At 36.3% G+C, this 22,246-nt stretch overlaps 1 protein-coding gene across 1 annotated transcript in view; it reads right to left on the bottom strand.

Moving 5' to 3' along the window:
- Positions 1 to 336: 336 nt before the first annotated feature.
- LOC5575090 (homeobox protein homothorax) overlaps positions 337 to 22,246 on the bottom strand; it is a 63,228-nt gene continuing 41,318 nt past the window's right edge. The window contains exons 4-6 of the mRNA XM_001661763.2: positions 13,916 to 13,966; positions 13,429 to 13,479; positions 337 to 4,034 (exon numbers count right to left, since the gene is read on the bottom strand). Coding sequence (XP_001661813.2) covers positions 3,774 to 4,034; positions 13,429 to 13,479; positions 13,916 to 13,966 — 363 coding nt within the window. The 3' untranslated portion in view covers positions 337 to 3,773. The remainder of the gene's footprint in view (positions 4,035 to 13,428; positions 13,480 to 13,915; positions 13,967 to 22,246) is intronic.

The raw sequence follows: 22,246 nt of genomic DNA, 5'->3' as shown, positions 1-22,246 counted from the left end.
GCTGCTGGTGTATCATTTACTAAATTTGAAAAAAAAAGTCATCCACAAAATAATTCAAAGATCATTGAAAAATATTCATCAATATACATTCAGAAATGGTATAGATCTACCATTAAAATTGACATAAACATTTTACTACGTCTGGAGGTAGGATTTTAAAACCATTTCATTATCAAGATCATTAACATCTGACAATAATTATGTGGAAAGTTCAATGAAAATTCTTTTCAAACTAATCTCTTTTCATAACTAAACGACCTGGATTTGCAGAAATAATCAAAATATATCGGTAAGGTGTTAAAGGAAGGTACAAAGAAATCTTATTTTTGCACAACGGAGTTTTAAAATATAGATTGAATGTTGCATCATATTGCATTCCATTTATTTTTCACCGACGCCAACCGTAGTGTCGCATTTCACCAAATCGCGTTACTTCTTCAACTAGTGGCTCCAAGATTTACGTGGGGAATTGCTCTTCTGTTGTGCTACAATCATAAATCATAACCAATAAAGAACATATCTTGCCAAACATAATGGAAATTGTCTAAAAACATTCGCTGCTTATACGTTTCATTTGCTTTTCTCTAAGTTTTAATTATATAAATAAAAATCACAAATTTTACTTTTTGTATACTGAGTATGATTTTCTTTGTTTCGCATTTTTTTTTTTAATTATTGTGTTCAATTTGAGAAGATTGCTTCCTTCCTCAATTCTGATATTTTTGTATTATTTTAAACTAAAATGCCCATATAGCTGATCTTTTTGTTTGCTTTTTATTCTAATTCGAGAAGAATTCATTGTTCAATTTGTGTGACCGCCGCCAGAAGCGAGTTTAGCTAAGTATATCCTTTTTATTTCATTTTACTTCGTTAAGTTTACCGTCCTCCTTCGCATTCTCGATCATAGATTGAGTTAATTTAAATATATTTTTTTCTTTTATTACATACTTACAAAAAAATATTTTATAATTAAAATATTTTTGCTCCTTCCATGGTTTGTAGTTTTGTTGCTTTTTAAATATAGTTCGTATACGCATTTCATCATGTTAAATTTAAAGCTTAACTTATAATCTATCTAGGTAAATTGTGTATAGGGTTGGATGCTGGTTGTGGCTTGTTTATTAATCAATGAAGTATTTACTTTATTTGAGAGACATTGGTATTGAATTAATTTCAAATTTTAATCATTTTTACATTCGTTCACTGAACATTCATTCTTTGTTTGGCTTTAATTTTCCTTAAAACTCGACATTCTATAGAGTTGAAATGGAAGCTAGGCATTGCGAAGTGAAATGCAGCTGGAAATTTTTTCTAATGAGCAACTTAAAACCATATCCAAGCACTTTTTACATACCGAATGTTGAGAAATGCGCTTTTACCGATGAATGGTAAGATAAAATTGCGCAAAAACGCATATAGTATACAGCAACGATCACGATCGGATTTCATTTACGTAGTATACTGTGTATATTCAATTTAGTTTGTTGTTACAATAACAAAAAAAAACCGTTTTGTCATACGAGATAGTGTACTCATGAAACAGTTGCGATTTTCGCAAGAAACAATATCGAAATCCGCAACCTCTTTATGATCACTCGTACGGGATATTGAAAACGTTTAAAAAGAATTGCAATCAGTATTGCAATCATGTGATCAAAGACTTACGCGCATAATCGAGGAATTAAAATCGTATACAGTAGTTTGTTGTCGTTCACATCACTTATTCGTTTGTTTGTTTTTTTTTTTTTTCAAGTCATTAGGTTAATATGTCCAGCCGAGCAGCGTATCACTTTTACGCACTGCTAAGGCGGGATTAGTATATGAGAATAAGGAATTTCAGTCATATGTATATTACGTATATCGTTTGCTTTATCCTTGAAAGTGTGTTATTACGTTCACTCATTTTCACCGTACTCTATTTTCCCCAACACAAATTCAGGAGGAATAAACGTTAGAATGAAGAACTAAAACGTGGTAAAACAACACAAAAATAAAACATGGTTCAGGATTTACTTCATGTTTCAATTGGTTAAGCCTTAACTACTGTGTAACATATACTACTGATAATTGAAACAGAAGAAATTCTATCGAACCAGAGTCATCATCTCTCTACTAAGATGATTAGAGGTTATAAAATTTTTATTGGTATTAGTAGATTTGTTCTTTTTTGTTCTTGTAAATTGATGGAAGAGATTCTATTAGCAAAATTGCGACGAGGAAAAGTAATCACGAAAGAAAAATGTCAACAAAGCCTACTTCGGTGGCTTTGAATCCTAGTATGTGTATTCGCCCCAAAACCCTTGAGGTATCAATTAACGTGTTGCCATAGATTAAAGATTGGCTATATAATAGATACTAACGAAAATATAATACGCAAAAAATACTTTATCAAAGTAATAATACATCTATACATGCAAACACGGAACCATTTGACAACAATGTTTTTTTTACCAGCGATAAAATTGTGCGTTGTCAAAAGGAAGTAAGATTGAGCAATTTCGAATCGTCGCAACGGATGGTGTATAGATTTTCTTTACTTTCAGTGTCTTACAAACCGCGAGCTCTTGCACTGAAAAACAATGAACCATCTGTTAGATCCAGAGAATATATCCTCAGTAGGCGCTAAAACGTGCGTTCGTTGGATCTGGGACGATCATGCTGGTACGCACACGCACGTGCAAACGCGTACATTGTTGCCAAATTGTTCCGTGTATTGAAATTGGCGAGCTATATGGGCCTCTTGCAAAAACGAAGTATACTTGCTACTTTTTTCTTCTTTATCTTTTCCTGGCTTGCCTTAACAGCTTTCTGCTTGATTTTTGATCAATGAAGGTTTAAATTACTTTGATTTACTTTTGTTTTAATCCTTATACTTTAATTACGTATATAAAGTTGCTTTTACAATCTATACATCAGATTCGTACGTTTTGTCGTTTTACTTGTTTTGTTTAGTATTCGCAATTAAGATATAGCAAAACAATGCTATTCTGTTTTCCTTTACTTGCAACGCTGTTTGAAATTCCACCGCTTGCCGCACGTACAGAAACTACAATTCATTCAAATTGTCTGATTTATACATTTTGTCCCTTCTCTCTCTCTGTTCCATTTGGGTTTCTGTTATGAACAGGATTCATGGTTCAAGGCATTGTAATATGCTAGATGAAAAACGAGATTATACATACACACAAGGGAAGCATTGCACCTGAGCCGGTGGTCAGAGTGTGATTGTTTGCACTCACTGGCTTGTTTACCGCTCTTGCTTGTTCACTGTCTGTATTGTGTTCTCACCGTTTTTCTCTCTGTTGCACATGCACACTTGCCATTTGTGTCTTTCTGTTTTCATTACCACAGTTTACATTTCTGTTTTCTATCCAGACGTTTAGAAATGGCTCACACATGGATTTTTGTTTCTTAGAGCGAGGAGTAACATCCTGGACTTGTCGTTGTAGCTTCTGTACGTGCTGCAAACTTCATTAATCATCTCAATGCTACGTTGGTGGCTCATAAGATGTTAATGCAGATTTTCATTGGCGTTTACAGTGTTTTATTTGCTCTCATGGCTTCTGGCTTGTTCGTTTTTTGTTGGTTTGAATTTTTCTTCTTTTAAAGATGACAATTTTGAATCAATGCGTTTTTGGTATTTCTGTTTTCAATTTGTTGTATCTAAAGTAGTACAATTAAGCATATTCAGCGCGATCTCAAGCGAAGTTCTGGCCGTTATCCCAGGGCATTGTGAGCACCCGCTTCGTTTTTGCAAGAAGGTCATAGTCGTACTACGAACATGGGTGCACCACCGCATTGTAGCTCGCCAATATAGGACCATGTGCTCCCGCGAAGGGGGTACTCACAACGTCTGGTGTGCTAGCTCCATCTGTATGTGATGTTGAATCTGCATTACTTCTACCCTCGCCATTGGCACCGCCTAGCTCTGGTGGTTTGGTGGTGTCCCGTTCGTCAATCACTAAATCTATTGGCATTTTACCCTTTAAACATGAAATATATCGATGGCAGAAATTATCGCATAGTTCGTGCACCTGAAAGAGAAGGTAGAGATGGAAAACAGGATGTCAGTCGGGGGTCGTCAATTTTTCTTCACGGTTTTGCGTCTATGCGTCCGGTTTAACATTCCGATTGGAACTAATTGACACAAGGTCTATAAGGAGTCTGGAAACAATGATCGGTCATCAACTAAGCAGCAAACCTGATCAATAAAAATCAACTGCCGATTTACTAGTAGGTGTGCTTACTGTGTCAGCCCGTAGCTAAGGAAACATCTCACTATAGAAGCGAAGATGTTCCGACATCAACCAATACTTACATTGCGAGTACTTCTCCAAGCGAATGCAACCACAGGAAGACGACAAGCACAACTACTTTGTTTTATGCTACGAAAGCGTGCTTGTTTACAAACCGCCTCCGTCTCTCCTCACGATTCGTATCAAAACATACATAGAACATATTTATTGTGATTACTAACCGAAAATAAGGTATCTTACACATATGCTCGAGCGACCCACGCATAAATGGAGAGATGCAATTTTCGCTCCTCTTGTACACTTGATTCAATCAGTCCCATTGTATATCCAATATACAATTCGTGTACCAGTCATCTTTACATCAAGCCTGAACCTTAGTTACTATATTCTTGACATGTTGTGTGTTCTTTCCCCAATAAGATATCTCAATTGACGTAAATTATGCACCTTGTTACAAGGGCACCTATTGCTCTAACAGAGGTCAACAATAAGCTTTGCATATTTCCAATACCGATTCCTGAACGTGAACCTCATGTGAATGATTCAAGCATAATTATCCATAATGCGAACAAATTGTTCAAGCTACGAAATAGACCTTTTTGCGTCTAGCTATTTGAACTCAAGTAAATCTACAGAAAATTATCTGCCGACGGTAGTTTTTAAGTCCACTCCGTTGCTTCGACACCGGCTCACATGTGCCCGGTACTCTGCAACAACCATAACAACAGTCCAATGCACAAAATCGTGTGGAGGAATAATAACAGAAGTCACAAGTCATGCTACATTTTTAACGATTACCACGCAAAAACTACCCAAACCTCACGTTGGTTCGTTGGCTTTGGTAGAAAATCGTTCTTTCACCACAGTGTGTAGAGTTGCAACTGTCATTTGCACTTTGCTGCGCACAGTCCTCTTGGGCCCGTAATTATTTTACCGCGACCGGCATCTCCTCGACACAGTTTTTGTGCGAGTCGTGCTGCAGAGTTTGGTGCTCAGCGCGCTCAGACTGCTAATGTATCATCACACGTCATCGTGATTAAGCAAAAGAAGAATCAAAACTATTCCACACTGGCTGAATGCGACGCGACACGCTTGTTCTGAAGTTCGTCGTCGTCGTCATCGTCTGACGTTAGGTCTGACTGGACACACTCGGTTGTGTGTTTCGTTAACACCTTTAAGATGCTTTTGATTAAACGCATTCATTCGTATGAATTCCTTTTTTTTTCTAGGTACTCCCTGAACGCTCTTCAAATGTTTTTGTTTACTTTCCGAACTCTTTGGGGGCTTTTAGTGTTCGGACGATGTTCGACGTACATTCAACAGGGCTTCTAAAGAGATCAAGATTTACTGACCGCTTTTGAACTTTGGGCAAATGCTTCATCACCCTGAACAATAGCAGGCATGTAGGAACCATAAGATGCGAAATGTTGGTTTTGAAAAGTGTAATTAACAGTCAGATCAAACAATGTACAATTGCTCACAAAAACTTACTGTGAATTTTATGTATTCATAACATCTAGTATTTTGAATGTAGAAAATTATATCACAAGATTGCAATAAGTAGATTAGAATGAATTAAAGAATTCTTCTGCTTTCTAGCATTACGTTCCAACTGAGATTGAGCATGCTTATCTGCTTAGTGTTCTTATGAGCACTTCCACAGTTATTAAATAATTGCTCTCTTTGCCGATTGACCATTTTCTGCATTCGTATATTGTGTGACAGGATTCGAATCCACGACCTTCAGCTGGTCTTGCTGAATAGCTGCGCGTTTACCACTGCGGCTATTTGAACTCAAAATTAAAGAATATCATTATTCATCTCGTACAAGCCTAACACTTTCAATTGTTTATGTATTTGATTTTAAGCAATCGGGATATGTACAGAGCCTGCTCAGTTTGGTGATCACACGTGACTACCAAATGAGAGAGGGGCTTGCAAAAAAAACAGCACACTGAACTTCTTGGCGTTTGGCATCTTTCATTGAAATTTATGCATACCATCTTCATTTTCGTCTTGTATGTGTTTTTTCACCATAAATTTTAATGCTCCAGCATCGGACATGGAATTTGCATATTCACATTCTTATGGAGTAAGCTGGTCACATTTTTGTTCACATTCGTTAGTTGTAGCAGCTTTCCAGTGATACTACTTGCGCAATCGGCATTTACGGTTGCGTTCAAAATCTTTCGATTAATAGAAAATTGCGTTATTCAAAAAAGGATCAGATATCTTCTTGGTTGGATCTGCGCGGATGTTAAAAAAAACCGGTTTGAACGGTTAGTAAACTGGTCCAGTGCCGGTTGGAGAGCAGTGGCAGCGGAAAGCCGGGAATCTTCATTGGCATTTTTGTCTCCCTCGCGAGCGCGACCGCTTCTGTCATACTCTGTGAGGTAGCAGCTTGTGTCTGTCTGGGCTGTGGGAGACAACTATGAACCGTCTTACAAAGCTCAAGTGTAGTTTTTTTTCTCCACAGTTTTGGTTTCTTGTTATTTTTGGGACTCGGTTGAATGTGCTGTCGAAAGAATAAGGCAAAGATTAACCTTGCTTAGGTTTCGTTTCGCCTTATACGACGTTTTAATTTTATCTTTCACAGATTCTAACATTTTAAAAAATGAATTTCTTGTTCACCCTACTTCTTCTACCTTTGGTTGATCTTCCTGCATTCCCTTCTATGGTTTCTTGACTCCGTCACTCGTGCTGGGATATGTTAGATTTTTAAGGAGATGAGAACCGAATTTATGAAAGAGAAAATATCTTTTTTGATTTGAATTTATTCAACACTCGCAGACGACGGTGCGCGCCGTGAGAGAAGGGAATAAAATTAACAAAACTTTAATCGTATTTTTGTTTCGTTTCTTCATATTCTCAGTTCATTCGTTACAAACGATTTTGGTCTTGATCTCGCCTTGCCCAATGGCTCAGGTTTTTTTTTTTCATCAGTTTAAGAAACACAAACACCGCAGGGTGAGATGCTGCGAGAGAGACACATTCAGATATAAGATATCATTTGAATTTCCCATAAATATCAATATCCACCAGACACAAGCCCGTCATTATGCTTCTCCCATAAGAGTTTTTTTGATCTTTATAATGAAAAGTCTAGCGATGGAACGGAAAGAAGTAGAAGAAAAAGAAGAAGTAAATAGTTTCACGGCTGGATGTAGACGGAATTTACGAGTTGATCTTTCACAATTTTCAAAAAACCATCGCTCAGTTTCGCCGAGTCAAACGAGACAAAAAAGGAACACGACAAATCAGTGATCTGAGAAATCAATAGCCATCCCACTGTTTCCCAGATTTATGCATAACCAGCCAGAAAGTTTCAGTGTTCAGTGCCAGGTGATAAGGAGGCTTTGGTCAAATGAATCACCTCGGCGACTGTCTAAACGATGAAAACGAACGCAGTGGCACATACTGATCGCAGTAGGCGAATAAGAAAAATAATAAAAGCGACGGAAATTAAGCCGCGGAAATTTATGTTATAAAAAAGGCCCCGGAAAATTAAAATCTCGTAAATGTGTCCTATATCGACGGACGCAGAGCTCAGTGGAAGCAGCAAAGAAGAGCTATAACAACATAAAATGACTACTTTACGATATTTCCCACCCTTAATCCATTCTTTCGCTTTTTTTCCTTTCTCGTAGAATTATCTATCATGACAGACGACATGAAGGTGGAGGAAGACAAACGAGTATGCCACCAACGTATATTATATCATTTAATTTAAATTAATGTTGGAGTGCATAACGAAAAACTTATGAACTTCCTCAACCCCTCTATTAGGACCTAAGCTATACGATTTGAATGGGCTGATAAACATGAATGAATGCATTAGTTTTTCATCATATCAGATCAAGCTGATTTATAATCAATGTGTGATATACAACCTTGTATGATCAAATTATCCATCAAGCTTATTATTGCAAAATTGCGCCAGTAATTTGTCCAGTTTGCTAATCAAATTCAGGTCTTACTTTGATTCTCCCCATAACCCTGAATGGCATTACACCTAATACCTTTATCGCGGAGCAACGTAATTTAAAGCAATTATACGTTCGGACTAACAGCATTCGGGGTTATGGTATATTCGGGGTAATAGGTTTCGGAGTAATGTGATAGAATCCTTGCATTAAAATAACAAAGGGGTAAGCGGAACATAGTGAACATCCTGATTTATTACTGTGAGTTTTCAATTATTCTTTAAATTGTAGTTGATTCAGTTATACAAATAATTAGGGTGATTGGAGGCATAATGGACCCCTATGTGAAATGGACACCTCCTCATCCTATGAGAAAATGAACTCTTCAACCAAATTTGATAAATTTTGTGAGTTTTGTGTTTCATTATGAAATTATTGGGTTCATTTTATTTGTTTACCATTTCATCAGTAGCGGAGAAGCATTGGCATTTTAAGGCTACCGTACGACAAATAATGATATCGGGTGCCAAAGTTTTACCATTTTTCTTTAAATCAAAAAGTACAATATCTGGTAAAAATGGTTGAAAGTGTACTCTGTAACATAACATTCTCGTTGAAATTAATACTTGTTATAGGCATTGGTGTTGTCATAAATGGTCATTGGTAAATGGTTTAAATTTGAAAAAAGTTCTGAAACTTCTTTCGTAAGTTTAGGTCCCATATTACTCCATAATCCGGTTTCTATTCACCCCGTTATTTCCCATAATTTCATACTGTTTGACAAATACTTGACCCTTGGAAAACTACAAAGTATAACATCTTACGAATCATTATTTGTTCAGCATGACTTATTGTACTCGCCTTAATCTTGAGGAAATATATTGGCACGTTTCAGTAAATCTAATATTTAACGATGTCAATGTATCATTCTAAAATCGAGTTTCATACATGAACTGTACATTGAAGTAAATGAATCACATCACTTGCTTCTTTGTTATTCATCACGATGCACTATAGCAAGACAGAGTACAATTTCGAGCTGCAAAAGTGCACTCTTAATATGAAACTGATAACTCGTGAAATGTCTATGATAGAACCCAATTATAATTCGACGTGAAAATATTTACCCAATCTATACAAATCTCAAGCCATGCTTAACGTTCAAAGATCCATCATCGTAATCATCGTCACCATCGATAGCAGTTTTTTTTTGTGTTCAAAACTGAGATTTATTCGACGAAAAAGTGTTCACTGTGTTTTGGTTGGAGAAAAGAATCCATTGAACACATTATAATGTAAACTTTCATGTTTTTGAACGAAAAAACTGTTTTTGAAAATTTTCAAATTGATGACGAATATTCTTCTTCTTCTTGATATTACGTCCTCACGGAGACAGAGCCTGCTTCTCAGCTTAATGTTTAATGAGCACTTCGACAGTTACTAACTGAGAGCTTTTTTTTGTCAAAAATGCCTTTTTGCATTTGTATATCGTGTGGCAAGTACGATGATACTCTATGCCCAGGGAACCAGACACCAGGCATGGCTTTGAAATCGTGGACTCTAACCACTCGGCAAAGCAAGGGGGACGGATCCTACCCCTTAATCTTAATAAAAGAACTTTCAGGGTAATAACTGACTAGATGACCGATCACTGCCCGAGTGAGTATAACTTAAATAAAAATAAAAAAAAATCCAATACTTTCAATGCCGTTGTTGTCGAACTCAAAACGAAACTGCTGAGCATTGTTCCAGCTATTGCGGAGCTTCTATCAAAAAATGTCAAAATATGGAAAAGAGTTATTAGAGCACTTTGAAATTTGGGTTGTAGACTTAATAAAACAGTTTGAGTCTTGTTAAGATAGTCTGCTACATCAATCAGTGTCTATCACATCGCAATTGTAAGAGGTTATTTGATGAATTCCATATAAAATATGGATCATACGACAACGTTCTTAAATAATGGAAGCATATGTTAAAAGGCTCTCCGTGGGGCATTCATTAACCTAGTGGTAAAGCTTGCGGCTCCAAAGCAAAGCCATGCTTCCCGCTCAGTCCTGGATGTTTTCGTAATAAAAATTTCCTTGATTTCCTATACTCAAGATAAAGTTCCCATTTGATTCATGTGCCAACCTACATGGATTTTTGCAATGGGGGTTTGCACATGGAGAGCATATGCGAAAACAATACACTATTGCCAACCTTTGTTTGCATTGCAAGCATGATTAACTCAAATGAAATCAATAAACCTGACACATACGTTTCATGTTTTACTTTCATCTAATGCATTTATTATGTACATCACTTGAATGGGTGATCTGCTACGTGGATCAGATATATTTTCAATAAAATCACAACTAACTTCCAAACTTTTTAACAACATAAGGTTGGAGGTTGTTACTAATTCCGGTGAAATAATATATTGAGTATTGTGGTACCGTAATACAACCGATTGTTTATCTGTTTGTATCGTTTCATGCAACATTGCTGCTGACTATCCTTTCTCGTAACAAAATAGTTTCTTCGATTTTGATTCTTTAGGTTCTCTATTTTTACCTCATATACATTATATTATAGCTAAGTACAAACCAGGCAATCACAATTCCAGAGCGAAAAACACTCCTTAGCTGCCATTTTTGTTTACATCATATGCTTTGAAACGGTATAAAGCTTGCACATACAATGAATGTGACTCAAATGATATATAAGAACCATACTAAACTGAGGTATTTGCTAAGAATCTACTGCTTATATGACACAAATGAAATTTATGATGTATATGTGCAACTGCACGTGTATTCCAGGGGGCTGTTTTCTTGAGTGTAGCGCATAGAGTATCATAGTACTAGCCACACGATATACGAATTCAAATATGGCAACTATGACAGAGAAGGGTCTCAGTTAATAACAGGGAAAGTGCTCATAAGAACTCTAAGCTAAGAGGTAGGCTCCGTCCCAGTTGTGATGTGATGCCAAGAAAAAAAAAATAAAAGAATTTACCGACGAGGGTCTAAATATGCCTCATTTACCCCTAAGCGAGAAAGTTGCGTTTTATAGATATAAGAGGCGAAACTCAAGTATGAAATCAAAATGTTTTTTGAAACAAAATTTACAATGAATTTTTACCATAATGTATACATAATGAGGGATTCAAAAAATATCATGAAGCAATTTCAAATGTTTACTTCGTCTACTGATCAATCAGTCGAACACCTTGTTTAAAAACCCATTTTTCTTCCACATGCATTCCCTCTATGTTTATGCTCATCGTAGTGTGAAACAATTATCTTCAGACTATCTCTACATAGATACCGTCTGGTTTTGCTGGGTGGTGCACAGAAAACACGCAACGTTACTCTGGACGAAACACATTTGATGAAGATTCAGTGATAATTTAAATTTTATTAATACGATAAAAGGAATAACTATTTCACCAGAAATAAATTAGGTTTAAGCAATCAATGGACGAATTAGCGTTGAAGATGGACGCTGAAAGAAAAGGTGGTTTCCCCAATAAAACAGCTGGTTGGAAGTAAAGCGGTCGTCCCTCGATAATAGGCAAGACACACCTTTTTCTTTGAGTGCCTATTTCGTCTTCCTCACAAGGGAAAATATTCCGCATCTTCTACTGGGACTACATCGCACGCTAAATGTTTAGTCAATTGGTGCGCACAAGTTCTATCCCTCGTCATTTTTTGGGTAGTCGTCCATGCTAGTGAGAACCGGTCTGACAGACGAACAAAAAAATGTGAATATCAAAAAATGCTAAAAACGAAACCAACCACCGAAAACAGGTTGCGGAAATCGTGCACTCCCTCCACCAAACAATTTTTCGGGAAGGTACACCGAACCGATAAAGCATTTTACGTATCATTTCTTTAATATATTCATACATAAAAACTGCTTAGTGTTCTTTTCTCTCTTCTACGTGCCTACTTTCTTCCTTTCGGCTCTCTAGCTTATGAAAGAAGCCTTACGTCTCAGGCATGATATTCTGTACCCATTCGTATCGCTATTGGCAAAACTCATGACAAATTATGCTAATCAGCAGCGTTGATGAATTAATGTATGCAAAGGGCACATATTATTTTTACTTTTCCAGAGTAGTCTCCTCCTTCCATCTTTTTCATCTTGTTCATTTGATCCACCTTGGTATATATATTTATATATTTTGTCTCCAATCTTAGCTTTAACCAAAAGCGTGGAATGTAGAACAGACTTATAAAATCAAAACCAACATTATCGACATAACAGAAACAAAACATGTTGTTGAATCAGTAAACCATATTTTGCAAACTTTGTTTCAAAAATAGTAGGTACCATTGTACATTGTAAAAGGTCTCCCTAGTAGATGATATTAAACGAATTCTTGTAAAACAATTAAAAACAACAAATTGCTAATGTGAGAAGCTCCTAACAAAATAGTTGGCATAACACTGATTACCAAGTGAAAAAGCTCTATATTTACAACCGGAATAATCATGCTCTGAACCGATGTGGGAAGCACGACGCAACGAAGCATTCAATCTGCCCAAACAGAGGAACGAGTGATTAGCGCTGAAATTTGTAATAGTAAAATTAATTTACATTTTTATTTTTGTCCAAATCTAACCCCTAGTTCTCCTCTTCAAAGTTGATCAGTTGAGCTCAGTTGGTCTGAGCTGAGGGAGAAGTAGCTATCGCAACGCACCTGTTGTTGACCTCGAAAAGCGATAGGAACGAAGGAAAAAATGTTTTATTGATAAAGCAGATGCAGCAACGAGAGGTCCTACAGTATTGACCGGAAGACATCAATATAAACTATACAAAATTCCTGTGCCATTTCATCTTTAACAGCAGGTCGAAACAAGTGGCACAAGTTTTCATATTTAATTCAATTAGAGAAATGAATATATTTGCCTACTGCATGTTGCCCTCTTTTACGTAACGCTGTAAACAAAGGCGCAAAGGCTGGGAAGAGTTGTAAAACTTTATGATACTTAGCGATCCACGCGCTAAGGCCACCACATCGCTGCTGTTGGACAACCGAAGCGGAATCCTCCGGATCGGTATAGGACTAACGTGGTTGTCGAAGAAAAAGCAATAAAAAGTGTAATTTAAATTCTCTCTCTCTGTCAAGGGCAATTAATTCGATCAAGGGTTACACTGCTACAGTTGAGGTATTGCGTGAAGTCTGGGATCGGTCAGTGAATGTCTGGTCGCTACGATAAGTCAGTCGGGATAAGGTCGATTTGAATACTAGTGTTACTTACTTTTTCAAGTTCTAGGAGGTGAAACCGTAGCACTTGAATAGCTTGCACCATCTGAAAGAAAATGGAACAAAATGTCACGTTAACGGAAAGTTTTGAAACTACTTCATGTTTCTAGTATACAACCGTTACAATGTATAGATTTGTTCAGAATTCATTTTGGTCTAAAATTGATGTCTAGCAAACGAGCTATTTCCGAATAGAGAAATTGATTCTTTTTTTTAATACTTAAGGTGAAACATCTTGGAATCCAAATATGGCTGCTATAATAGCTGACTTGAAGAAATACTGCGTCAAAGTTTCTGCTAGTGCACAGAGCTAAAATTACAATTCAACTGTCTTTAGTCACTTGCTTCGTGAAATTTGAGTATTTGAAGTTCTGCCTCAGTATTGAAATTGAATTCCAAGCTGTTTCAGCTGAAAGTCAGACGGTTTAGGAATATACTAGAATCATACACAGTGGTTACAAAGAGATGAGTTCAATACTTACAAGTGAGTCTACTTCGGGGTCCGCCACATAGTAGGGTTTTTCTTGCCGTATCTGCAGGTGCGAAACAAAGAAAGAAAAAAAATCATTAATCAATCATAATTACGAGGTGTAATCAAATCCTCTTGCACGACGGGCGTGCAGCTTCGGGATTTTTTTTTTCTTCCGACACTAACTGCTCAGTAAAGTAGGAAAAGCTCTCCCCGCTGCGACACAATCGATGCTGGGTGAGCGAAGCCGATAGGAGAAATATCGAACCAAGGCGATGCGACGCGTCTTCGTAGTGGCCCGATTGAATAAGATGAATATGCGCATGCGTTCGTCACATCGTTTTGATTCGGTATCAAACAGCATGAAGTTAATTCCTCTCAATTTGGAGGTCCCTAGTTGTTCCTCTTTCTTTTGTTACGTTTGCATTTAGTGACTGGCTGTGAAAATTGTTTTTTAGATGAATGCAATTGGATAGGTTGCATTTGAATGGTTTTGGCTCTTCAAATTAATTACGCAAATTCAAACCCCCAATCTGTAACAAGAACATAATGCCAGAATCATTTCGAACATAGAACTCTGAAATTTTAAGAAGACAACTATAAGATGCTCCTGGGAAAATTTCAACAGTTGTTTGCAGTCACACAAGAAAACATAGCTTTGCACAATTATTTATAGACATCCAGTTTTTTTTTTTTTTTTTTGAAAAGCATTACAAACAATTTAAGTTTTAAGTTTGTACATCATAAAATGATAAAATACATATTCAATTATCGATCTGAAGCATAATAAGTAAACGTAAAAGCGATCTCCACTATTGTACAAGTCATTCCTTTTGCAAATGACTTGGTTTGAGTTCTATGAAATTCTTCCTGATATAATATGGAAATTAAACGAGTAATCAGACTTTTTGGTTTAGTTTTAGACCTAGACAACCAAAATTTTGATAAACACTGGACATTCATCCAAAAATATGGATTGATGGCTGGCTACGATAATTTCAGTTGTGGAGTTTGAGGCAATAATTTTCACCTATAAATGAAATTTTATGTTGACAATGTTCTTAAAAAAATCCATTGTTGAGGGCCCTTGCTTTCAATGCCGGAAGGGAAAGTGAAATTCTGTTGTTATAGACAACGTAACCTTGAAGTTAACGTTTCTTTGCAAACACATATTCCATTGTTGAAGCAAGGAGCATTGCAATACCAAAATGTTAAGTAAAATTTGAATACGTGATTATAGACGATGATTTTAATCTTTTGATCCGCCTTAAAAACGCGAGAAGAAGGAAATTACAACGTACTCGCGATGCTGTTATGAAAATTATACAGAATGTTTTTAAAAACTATTTTCTAGATGGAGATATAAAACTTTTGAAAGTAAAAATTTTCAATTGTTCCCTAGCTCTAGGCCTTTTTGAGTTTTTGTTTAAGCCTTAGATGTCAATCCTGGCAAATTTACTATGCAATTCGAAAGCGTGCAAAAATTTAAGTTGGGTCTCACTAGTCCAATTGAGCATCAAGTTGCACAGGATTATGAAAGCGCTCTCTCTCAATCAAGAGATCGTATTGGATAATATTCGGGGGACTGACTGAGAACTGAGAACTATCACTGGAAAATTAAAACGGATACCCCTAGCGATAACTGATTTATTTTACAATCTTATCAAAAACTTCCATAAATTATCATATTGATGTTGGTGCATTTATTAAACCAGTAGTTTCAATTAGCATATTTTGCGAAACATCTAGCTGTCTTTGTACAATATTTTAACATCTAATATACCTGAGCTACCAAGAGGATGTCAAAAACCTTTGTTTTCATTGAACACAGACCTTTCCGACAAAACTCAAAAATTAGAACTTTAAGTCGCAAGCATTTAATCTTCAAGTAAGATATCGTGTGGCAGGTACGATTATACACTATGCCCAGGGAAGTCAAGGAACTTTCTATTACGAAAAGATCCTGGACCGACCGGGAATCGAACTCAGACATCTTCAGCATGGCTGTGCTTTGTAGCCGCGGACTCTAACCACTCGGCTAAGGAAGAGTGGCTTCGATGCATCTTCGCCTTAATTACAAAGTATATACAATGATGCAACATTGGAGCAAATGTGGAATAAAACTATCAATAGTTTAAGGTAAAAATAGTTTCAATCTTCTACTGCCACGATAAATTCTTTATATATCTAGGTTAAGTTTATTAAAACCTTTCTTTTTTTCTAAGCTGGTGAGTAGAGCTCAAATGCAAAAAATCAGAATTTCTACGGAAAAATATGTTGTATATTTTTAATAAAATTACAGTAAGAGCTTAATTCAGTTTTACAAAATTTGGATGATGTTATTGAAGAACACTAGCCACCTAAATATATAAAATGAATGGAATGCTGGAAACATTAAAATCGAAATCTCACTTCTAAAACAATTTCAATACTTTTCTCCATAATAAAGAAGGTACCTAACACTTACCATTGAGCACGCTGACAAAATGTTCAGAATAATTCTTTTGAATCAGGTGATTGCATTATTGCTTAAATTATCGCCACAATCAAGTAGGCAGTCCTTACTAGGGTACACTAAGATTTTTCTTGTCTTGGACAGAAAGAGCTTATAAGTCAAATCAAAAGTTAAATAGCCCTCAATGCACTCCATGCATGCATGGGTCATAAAAATATTTTTCTAACGCTTCCCCGAATTCAAGGCAAGAGACAAATGCAAATGATGTTATTACCTTGACCTTGTTGAAGCAAAAACCAACAAAACTTTATTGCTCTACAGATTTACAACATTCAATGTTGAGTTGATTCGATTATCCCAGAAATAATAAATGGCTACCTAGATGCAGGAAAAGAGAAACAGACAAAATTGTTATTGAGCGCGTGCTTTGGGAAACACGTGACAACTGTCTAAAACAGTTTCGTCTGCAGTGAGAATCGTAAATCTTATGCAGGGGTTGACGAAGACCGGCGAAAAGCAAAAATTTTCTCCCTTTTCCGTATCATCCTGTGCAGAATAATTATACCGAAGCGCTATAACCTACCATTAAACCGTTCCAGAGGTTTATAGCCATGTTATTACCAAATCTACACAAAATAAACATATTTCCATGGCAGACGCTTCGGCCATCGCCTGCTATGCTTTTGTTTTACTCTGTCGATCATTATAAAAATATAAAATCAAGCGTTTGTGCGCGATTGGGCCGAAGGTTGTGTTGAAGTTATGATTGAATGATGATCAGTCATTATGGCCACTCACAGGGTCCTATTATAGCTTAGGAATTTCGAAGCTCAAACTAATGCGCGCACTGCCATATTATAACATTCTTCTTCCTATATCCATCCCCAACGTAGAAGGCACCCATATAAAATCTGTTTCATTTTGACGGACTGACTAACTGACTTGACTGACTGCCTTACTGGATGACGAGAGGAAGAAAGAAAGAATGCCACGCGTTGAAGGGATCACAAAAAGGCCAACGAAAACAACTCTCTTGAGATAATTTATGGCTGTTGTTGATAAATATTGTAAAATCTGCTAAAAATCGTTATAATTTATGGTTCACTTTCATTTTTTTACACCGGGAAGGGCCAACCCCAACATCGTTTGACTGACAGATGTATCTTGTTCAGCTGTGCAAAACCACACCTTTGGTGGTTTACGGTATTTTGCGGTAGATTTTTATATAAAAAAATAAGGATATAATCATGAGATAATTACAGCTTGCAGTTTCTACTATCCTAACTTGGCAAATCAAACGAATTCGAAGTGTTGCACAAATTATATCATTTCAATAACGCGCAATTTCAAAGTAATAAAACTCAGTCCTCATAATTAACATGGATTCGGAAAATGATATTTCAAAGAAAACCACATCGCTTCGATTGCTCGATTTGGAGGAATAAGCAACAAACGTCAATGAAAGCCTACTTCTTCTTAATCATAAGGTGAATCACGCGTTGAAATCGTTTAAACTTTGAATAATCAAATTTGTGACATCCCACCATGATTAACTCAAGCGTGTTTTAGAATAAGGCTAACCATGAGACAGCTGAAATCAGCTGACTATTTTGTTTACTATGATTTTTGACGTTTCACATTTGATCTGGCAGCTTAATCGCTAAGTAAAATGTAAAGCACCGATATCACTTACAAGATTTGTTTACACTTTCGTTTCAGTTGCATATATACTTTGAGCTGTCATTAGAATAAAGACGTCGTAAGAATGAAGACTTTTCCAAAACCGTAATCCGGGGTAACAATTATCTTTTTTTTTTTTTGGATATTACTCAAAAATTTCATTTGAAAATGCATATGTTGCATGTTTTATATTTAAACAAAAAATACTGACACCCATTGCTCCTGTCTATATACTGTATTTCGTTTTCTGAAGGTTTATGGCATGCTTAAAAAAATGTTTTAAGTGATTTTTTATTTAGCTGACATGAGATAACAGTGGTCACCCATGTAAACAACGTTCGGTAATATTGAAAATTTCAATACTTACCTAAATCATGGTCCTTGCAGCCAAATATGAAGGTCAAAATCCTTACAAGTCATTCACTGTTTGAGTTATTTCAATATTAAAAACCCCGGTTATATGCCTAAAGGTATGCGATTTCCTGAGAAAATTCTGCATTATTTAAAGTATTTTGAGAGTGATGCTTAACTGAATAAATTTATAAAAGTTTTAAGAACGGAATCCTTTTCGGTGATGCCATTTTTTGTAACTTTTTACGAGCAGGGTCTTCGTGATCAATGTTACCCCGTTGGAAAATGTTACCCAGTATTACGATAATAATAGCCCTTTAAGGATCAAATTTTCTCCATCCATTCTATCTTAGATTCCTAAAAGTCACAAGATGCAAGTTAGTTATCATACCAAGATGACATCGCAGCCAACGGTCTTAGGAGAGAAATTGGTAATGATTTGCATCTTTGTGAACGTCGTGGCCTTGCGGTTAGTGTATGGTTCGATTCCCGTTTCAGTCCGGAAAACTTTTAATCAGGAACGTTTTCCGACTGTGCCACTGGGTGTTGCATGCTAGTCCATTGTCTAGTGTGGTGCTTTCTTCATAGCACATTACCGTCCACTGGAAGCATTAACGTTTCAGTATTTTTAATCACTCCTCGAGTTCATAATGGGCTTGGTATCTTGGTTGGTCTTGGATCTTTTCGTAAATTAATTAGAATACCGCCGTACTTGTCACACGATATACGAATGCAAAAATAGCTACTTTGGCAAAGAAGGCTCTCATTTAATAACTGTAGAAGTGCTCATAGGAATACTGTTCTGAGTCGCAGACTTTGTCCCAGTGAAGACTTAATGACAAAAACAAGACTATGTCATCGAAATTCTACCACTTTTACCAAAAAGAACATCCATCAAAACATAAAATCAGAGAAAAAAATCCCTCTAGCTCTGGATACAGTGATAAACGGTTTTTGCAGGTTATTGCTCATTTCATAATCAAGAAACGCCTTTCGGCAAACAGATAGACTTCTTCCCCTTTGTATCGATTCAGTCCCAGTCATTCGTGCAATTCACCTTGAAGCTAAGTTGTAAAAATCCTTGAGAAAATTTAACCGAAAAGAAAAACATAATAGATAGCAGAATACCCAAGTTTCAAGATGTGTCTCAGCTTGACGGTACCAACAACACATATCTGAAACTATACCTTCACGTTACAGGGGAACTGCAATTTATATTTCAGCTATGCTTTCCGTAAATTGGATTTGTTCTCGTGTACCTTTAACACGGCTTCAAATACAGGCACTGAATGAGAAACCGTATTTCTATAGCAAAACAAAATCGTCTAGAATTTCAATGCTTGTAATTGAAAAGCTCGTTTTCTTACAATTCATCCCGGGACACCACACGGTACAAAGTTTGGGACCTACGAAATAAAACTGCGCATCCTTGCATCAATTCCCAGTATAAAATTTCCTTTCCCTTTGTGCTCTTTCCTTTTACCCATTCTACATTGTAAAACCAGGGGTCCTGATGCCTGCAAGCAGTATAAGAGCAAGACCATGTTTCGAAAAATATAATGCAGGAAAATGTCTACGAGGTAGATTCGGAGAAGTCACACCCTGCTTTATCGTTCCGATGGATTAGGTATAGGATATAGTGGATTAGCCTCAGTAAACAGATCGTTATGTTCTGCAAGGGACCAATGGAACCCATTTTGCCAGCATCTGTTCGAATGCATTTTCAACCCTATAACCCGGTTCTGCGTCAGCTGCGGAGCAACACTATTTGTAATGCCAAAATGAAACAAACGCTAGTTTTGACTATCATGTCTATTATATAGGAACTTTGCACGTTGTTAAATGCTAAACGTATGTCAGTGTCCAAAACCTAAATATGGTCATGTAAGTTGTTTGAACTATCCTTAATCTACAGTATAGTTAAGTAAGAAAGTTAATTTTTGGAATCAAACATACATTTTTTACTCAAATCGGAAGCTTTTCCTTAGCCCTATAATTGCGGTACCTATATTAAAGAATAGTAATTCAAGCAACAGGTTGCATAATGATGATTTTTACAACATGACTGGAATGACATGTATTTAACGCCGAGTTGATAATTATTTCTTGTATTGTAAACATCGTTTTTTGCAACGAGTTGCGTACAATATTTTTTTTTTTTGTTATTTCGTAAAAGGCCACTTACAGGGACTTTTTGAAAAATTAGATTCTTCTATGAAGATCATTTGGAACTGTTCTTTAAGCAAAAAAAATGGTTCAATTTTAAAAATATTTATTTGATTTAGCTTGGGAATATTGTAAACTTTGATCATCATAAATGAAATCTTCGAAAATTTCGTTTTCGATTAATTATGTGGAATTGATTCTTCTACCGCAACAATAAAGGCTACTGCAATCGATGCCCAATTTGGACACCAGAGGCCCAGACCAGATCTCATGAAGTGCCTTTTGAATGCACAAACATTTGTTTTACCCTACATCATTTCATTTTCGGGCTGTCAGATGCCAGTAAAATATTTATCACCTTGTACATAACTTATGCCTGTAGGTTAAAAATTATGCAATGGTTCAAAAGATTGCTACAGAATCGACGCAGTAATTCCTCACATAGTTCATACAACTTGAGTTAAATTAATCAATTCGTGAAGCATTTGTACACAAACTCCGTAATTTTGAATACGTATTAAGCAATGTTTACGGATTCTGATGGCAACTGCCCCCTCAAATCTGGGGCTGACCGCAATAATACGCAATTTACTCTAGAAATAATACAACGTTAATTATTCGTATATTGAACCACACATTTTTTTTCTGACGTTACAGGGTCAAAGTTGGCTCCTAAATTAAGCTTTCTATGAGTACTTCCAATGTTATTAAACGAGATCTCTCATAGCCAAAGTTTTGCACCGTCTTACGTTTCTCATTTTCCTATTCCATTCCCGCTTATCAAAACGATAGAAAAAGCTATCAAAATTATTTAGACTCGAGTGCCTCGTTTATTCCATATGTATCGTATCAAACGATATCAGAATGCGCTAAACAAGCCATCGAGTTAGGTGGCGCCTAAAAACAAATAAAATTTAAACATTATGTAGCAGTAATAGCCAATAATTTTTCCAAAACAGTAGAATGGTAAACAGAGAAGAACTCGTTCAACCGCACTCTTCCTCAAATTTCTCAGTTGGCAAATCAGCACATATCGAAGTTTTTCGAAACTGCATTTTGTAAACATATTCATCTTTCAATGTTTCACTTTTTTCGTTCCTTTCGTCAACTTCTGATCACATATTCTTAGCAATAAATAAACAAATGAAATTATATGCTTGGAATTGTCGACGAAGATATGAATCCAAAAACACCAACATATTTTAGTAAGGATAGAATAAGTAAAAAACTGAAGATAAAAACATCCACGAAGTTCAGAATATTGCTCCCGTGTGTAAGCATAACAATCTTTAAATGCTCGATTTAAAATATGGTTCCACGGATCTATGGAGCAAAAACTGCATACCAAAGCGAACAACACGTCATCAAATCATTCCTTACAAATGTTTTGATGGATTCCCCAAAAAGAGAATTAATCCAAACCTTAATTCCAAAATAACAGTAATTAGTGTCATATTTCAGCATCGAACATATAATTATTTAATTTGGTTGCGTGGAAGGATCATTTCATTCGTTCCACGTTGACCAACAAATTTGTTTCTCTGCATACGCGTGTGAGGCTGTGCCTAGTCTTAGCAGATCATGATGGTCCAAGAATCAAACGACCGGTAGTAAAAAAAATGAAGGCGTTTCGGCCTACTTTGGTCAATGGATGCCTCCGCAAAAGTAAATTCATGGTTAATTATTTCATTC

The sequence above is a fragment of the Aedes aegypti genome, chromosome 1, assembly GCF_002204515.2.
Source record: "Aedes aegypti strain LVP_AGWG chromosome 1, AaegL5.0 Primary Assembly, whole genome shotgun sequence".
NCBI classification, from domain to species: Eukaryota; Metazoa; Arthropoda; class Insecta; order Diptera; family Culicidae; genus Aedes; species Aedes aegypti.
The sequence above is the reverse complement of the archived record's forward strand: the minus strand, read 5'-3'. Positions and strand labels throughout refer to the sequence as shown.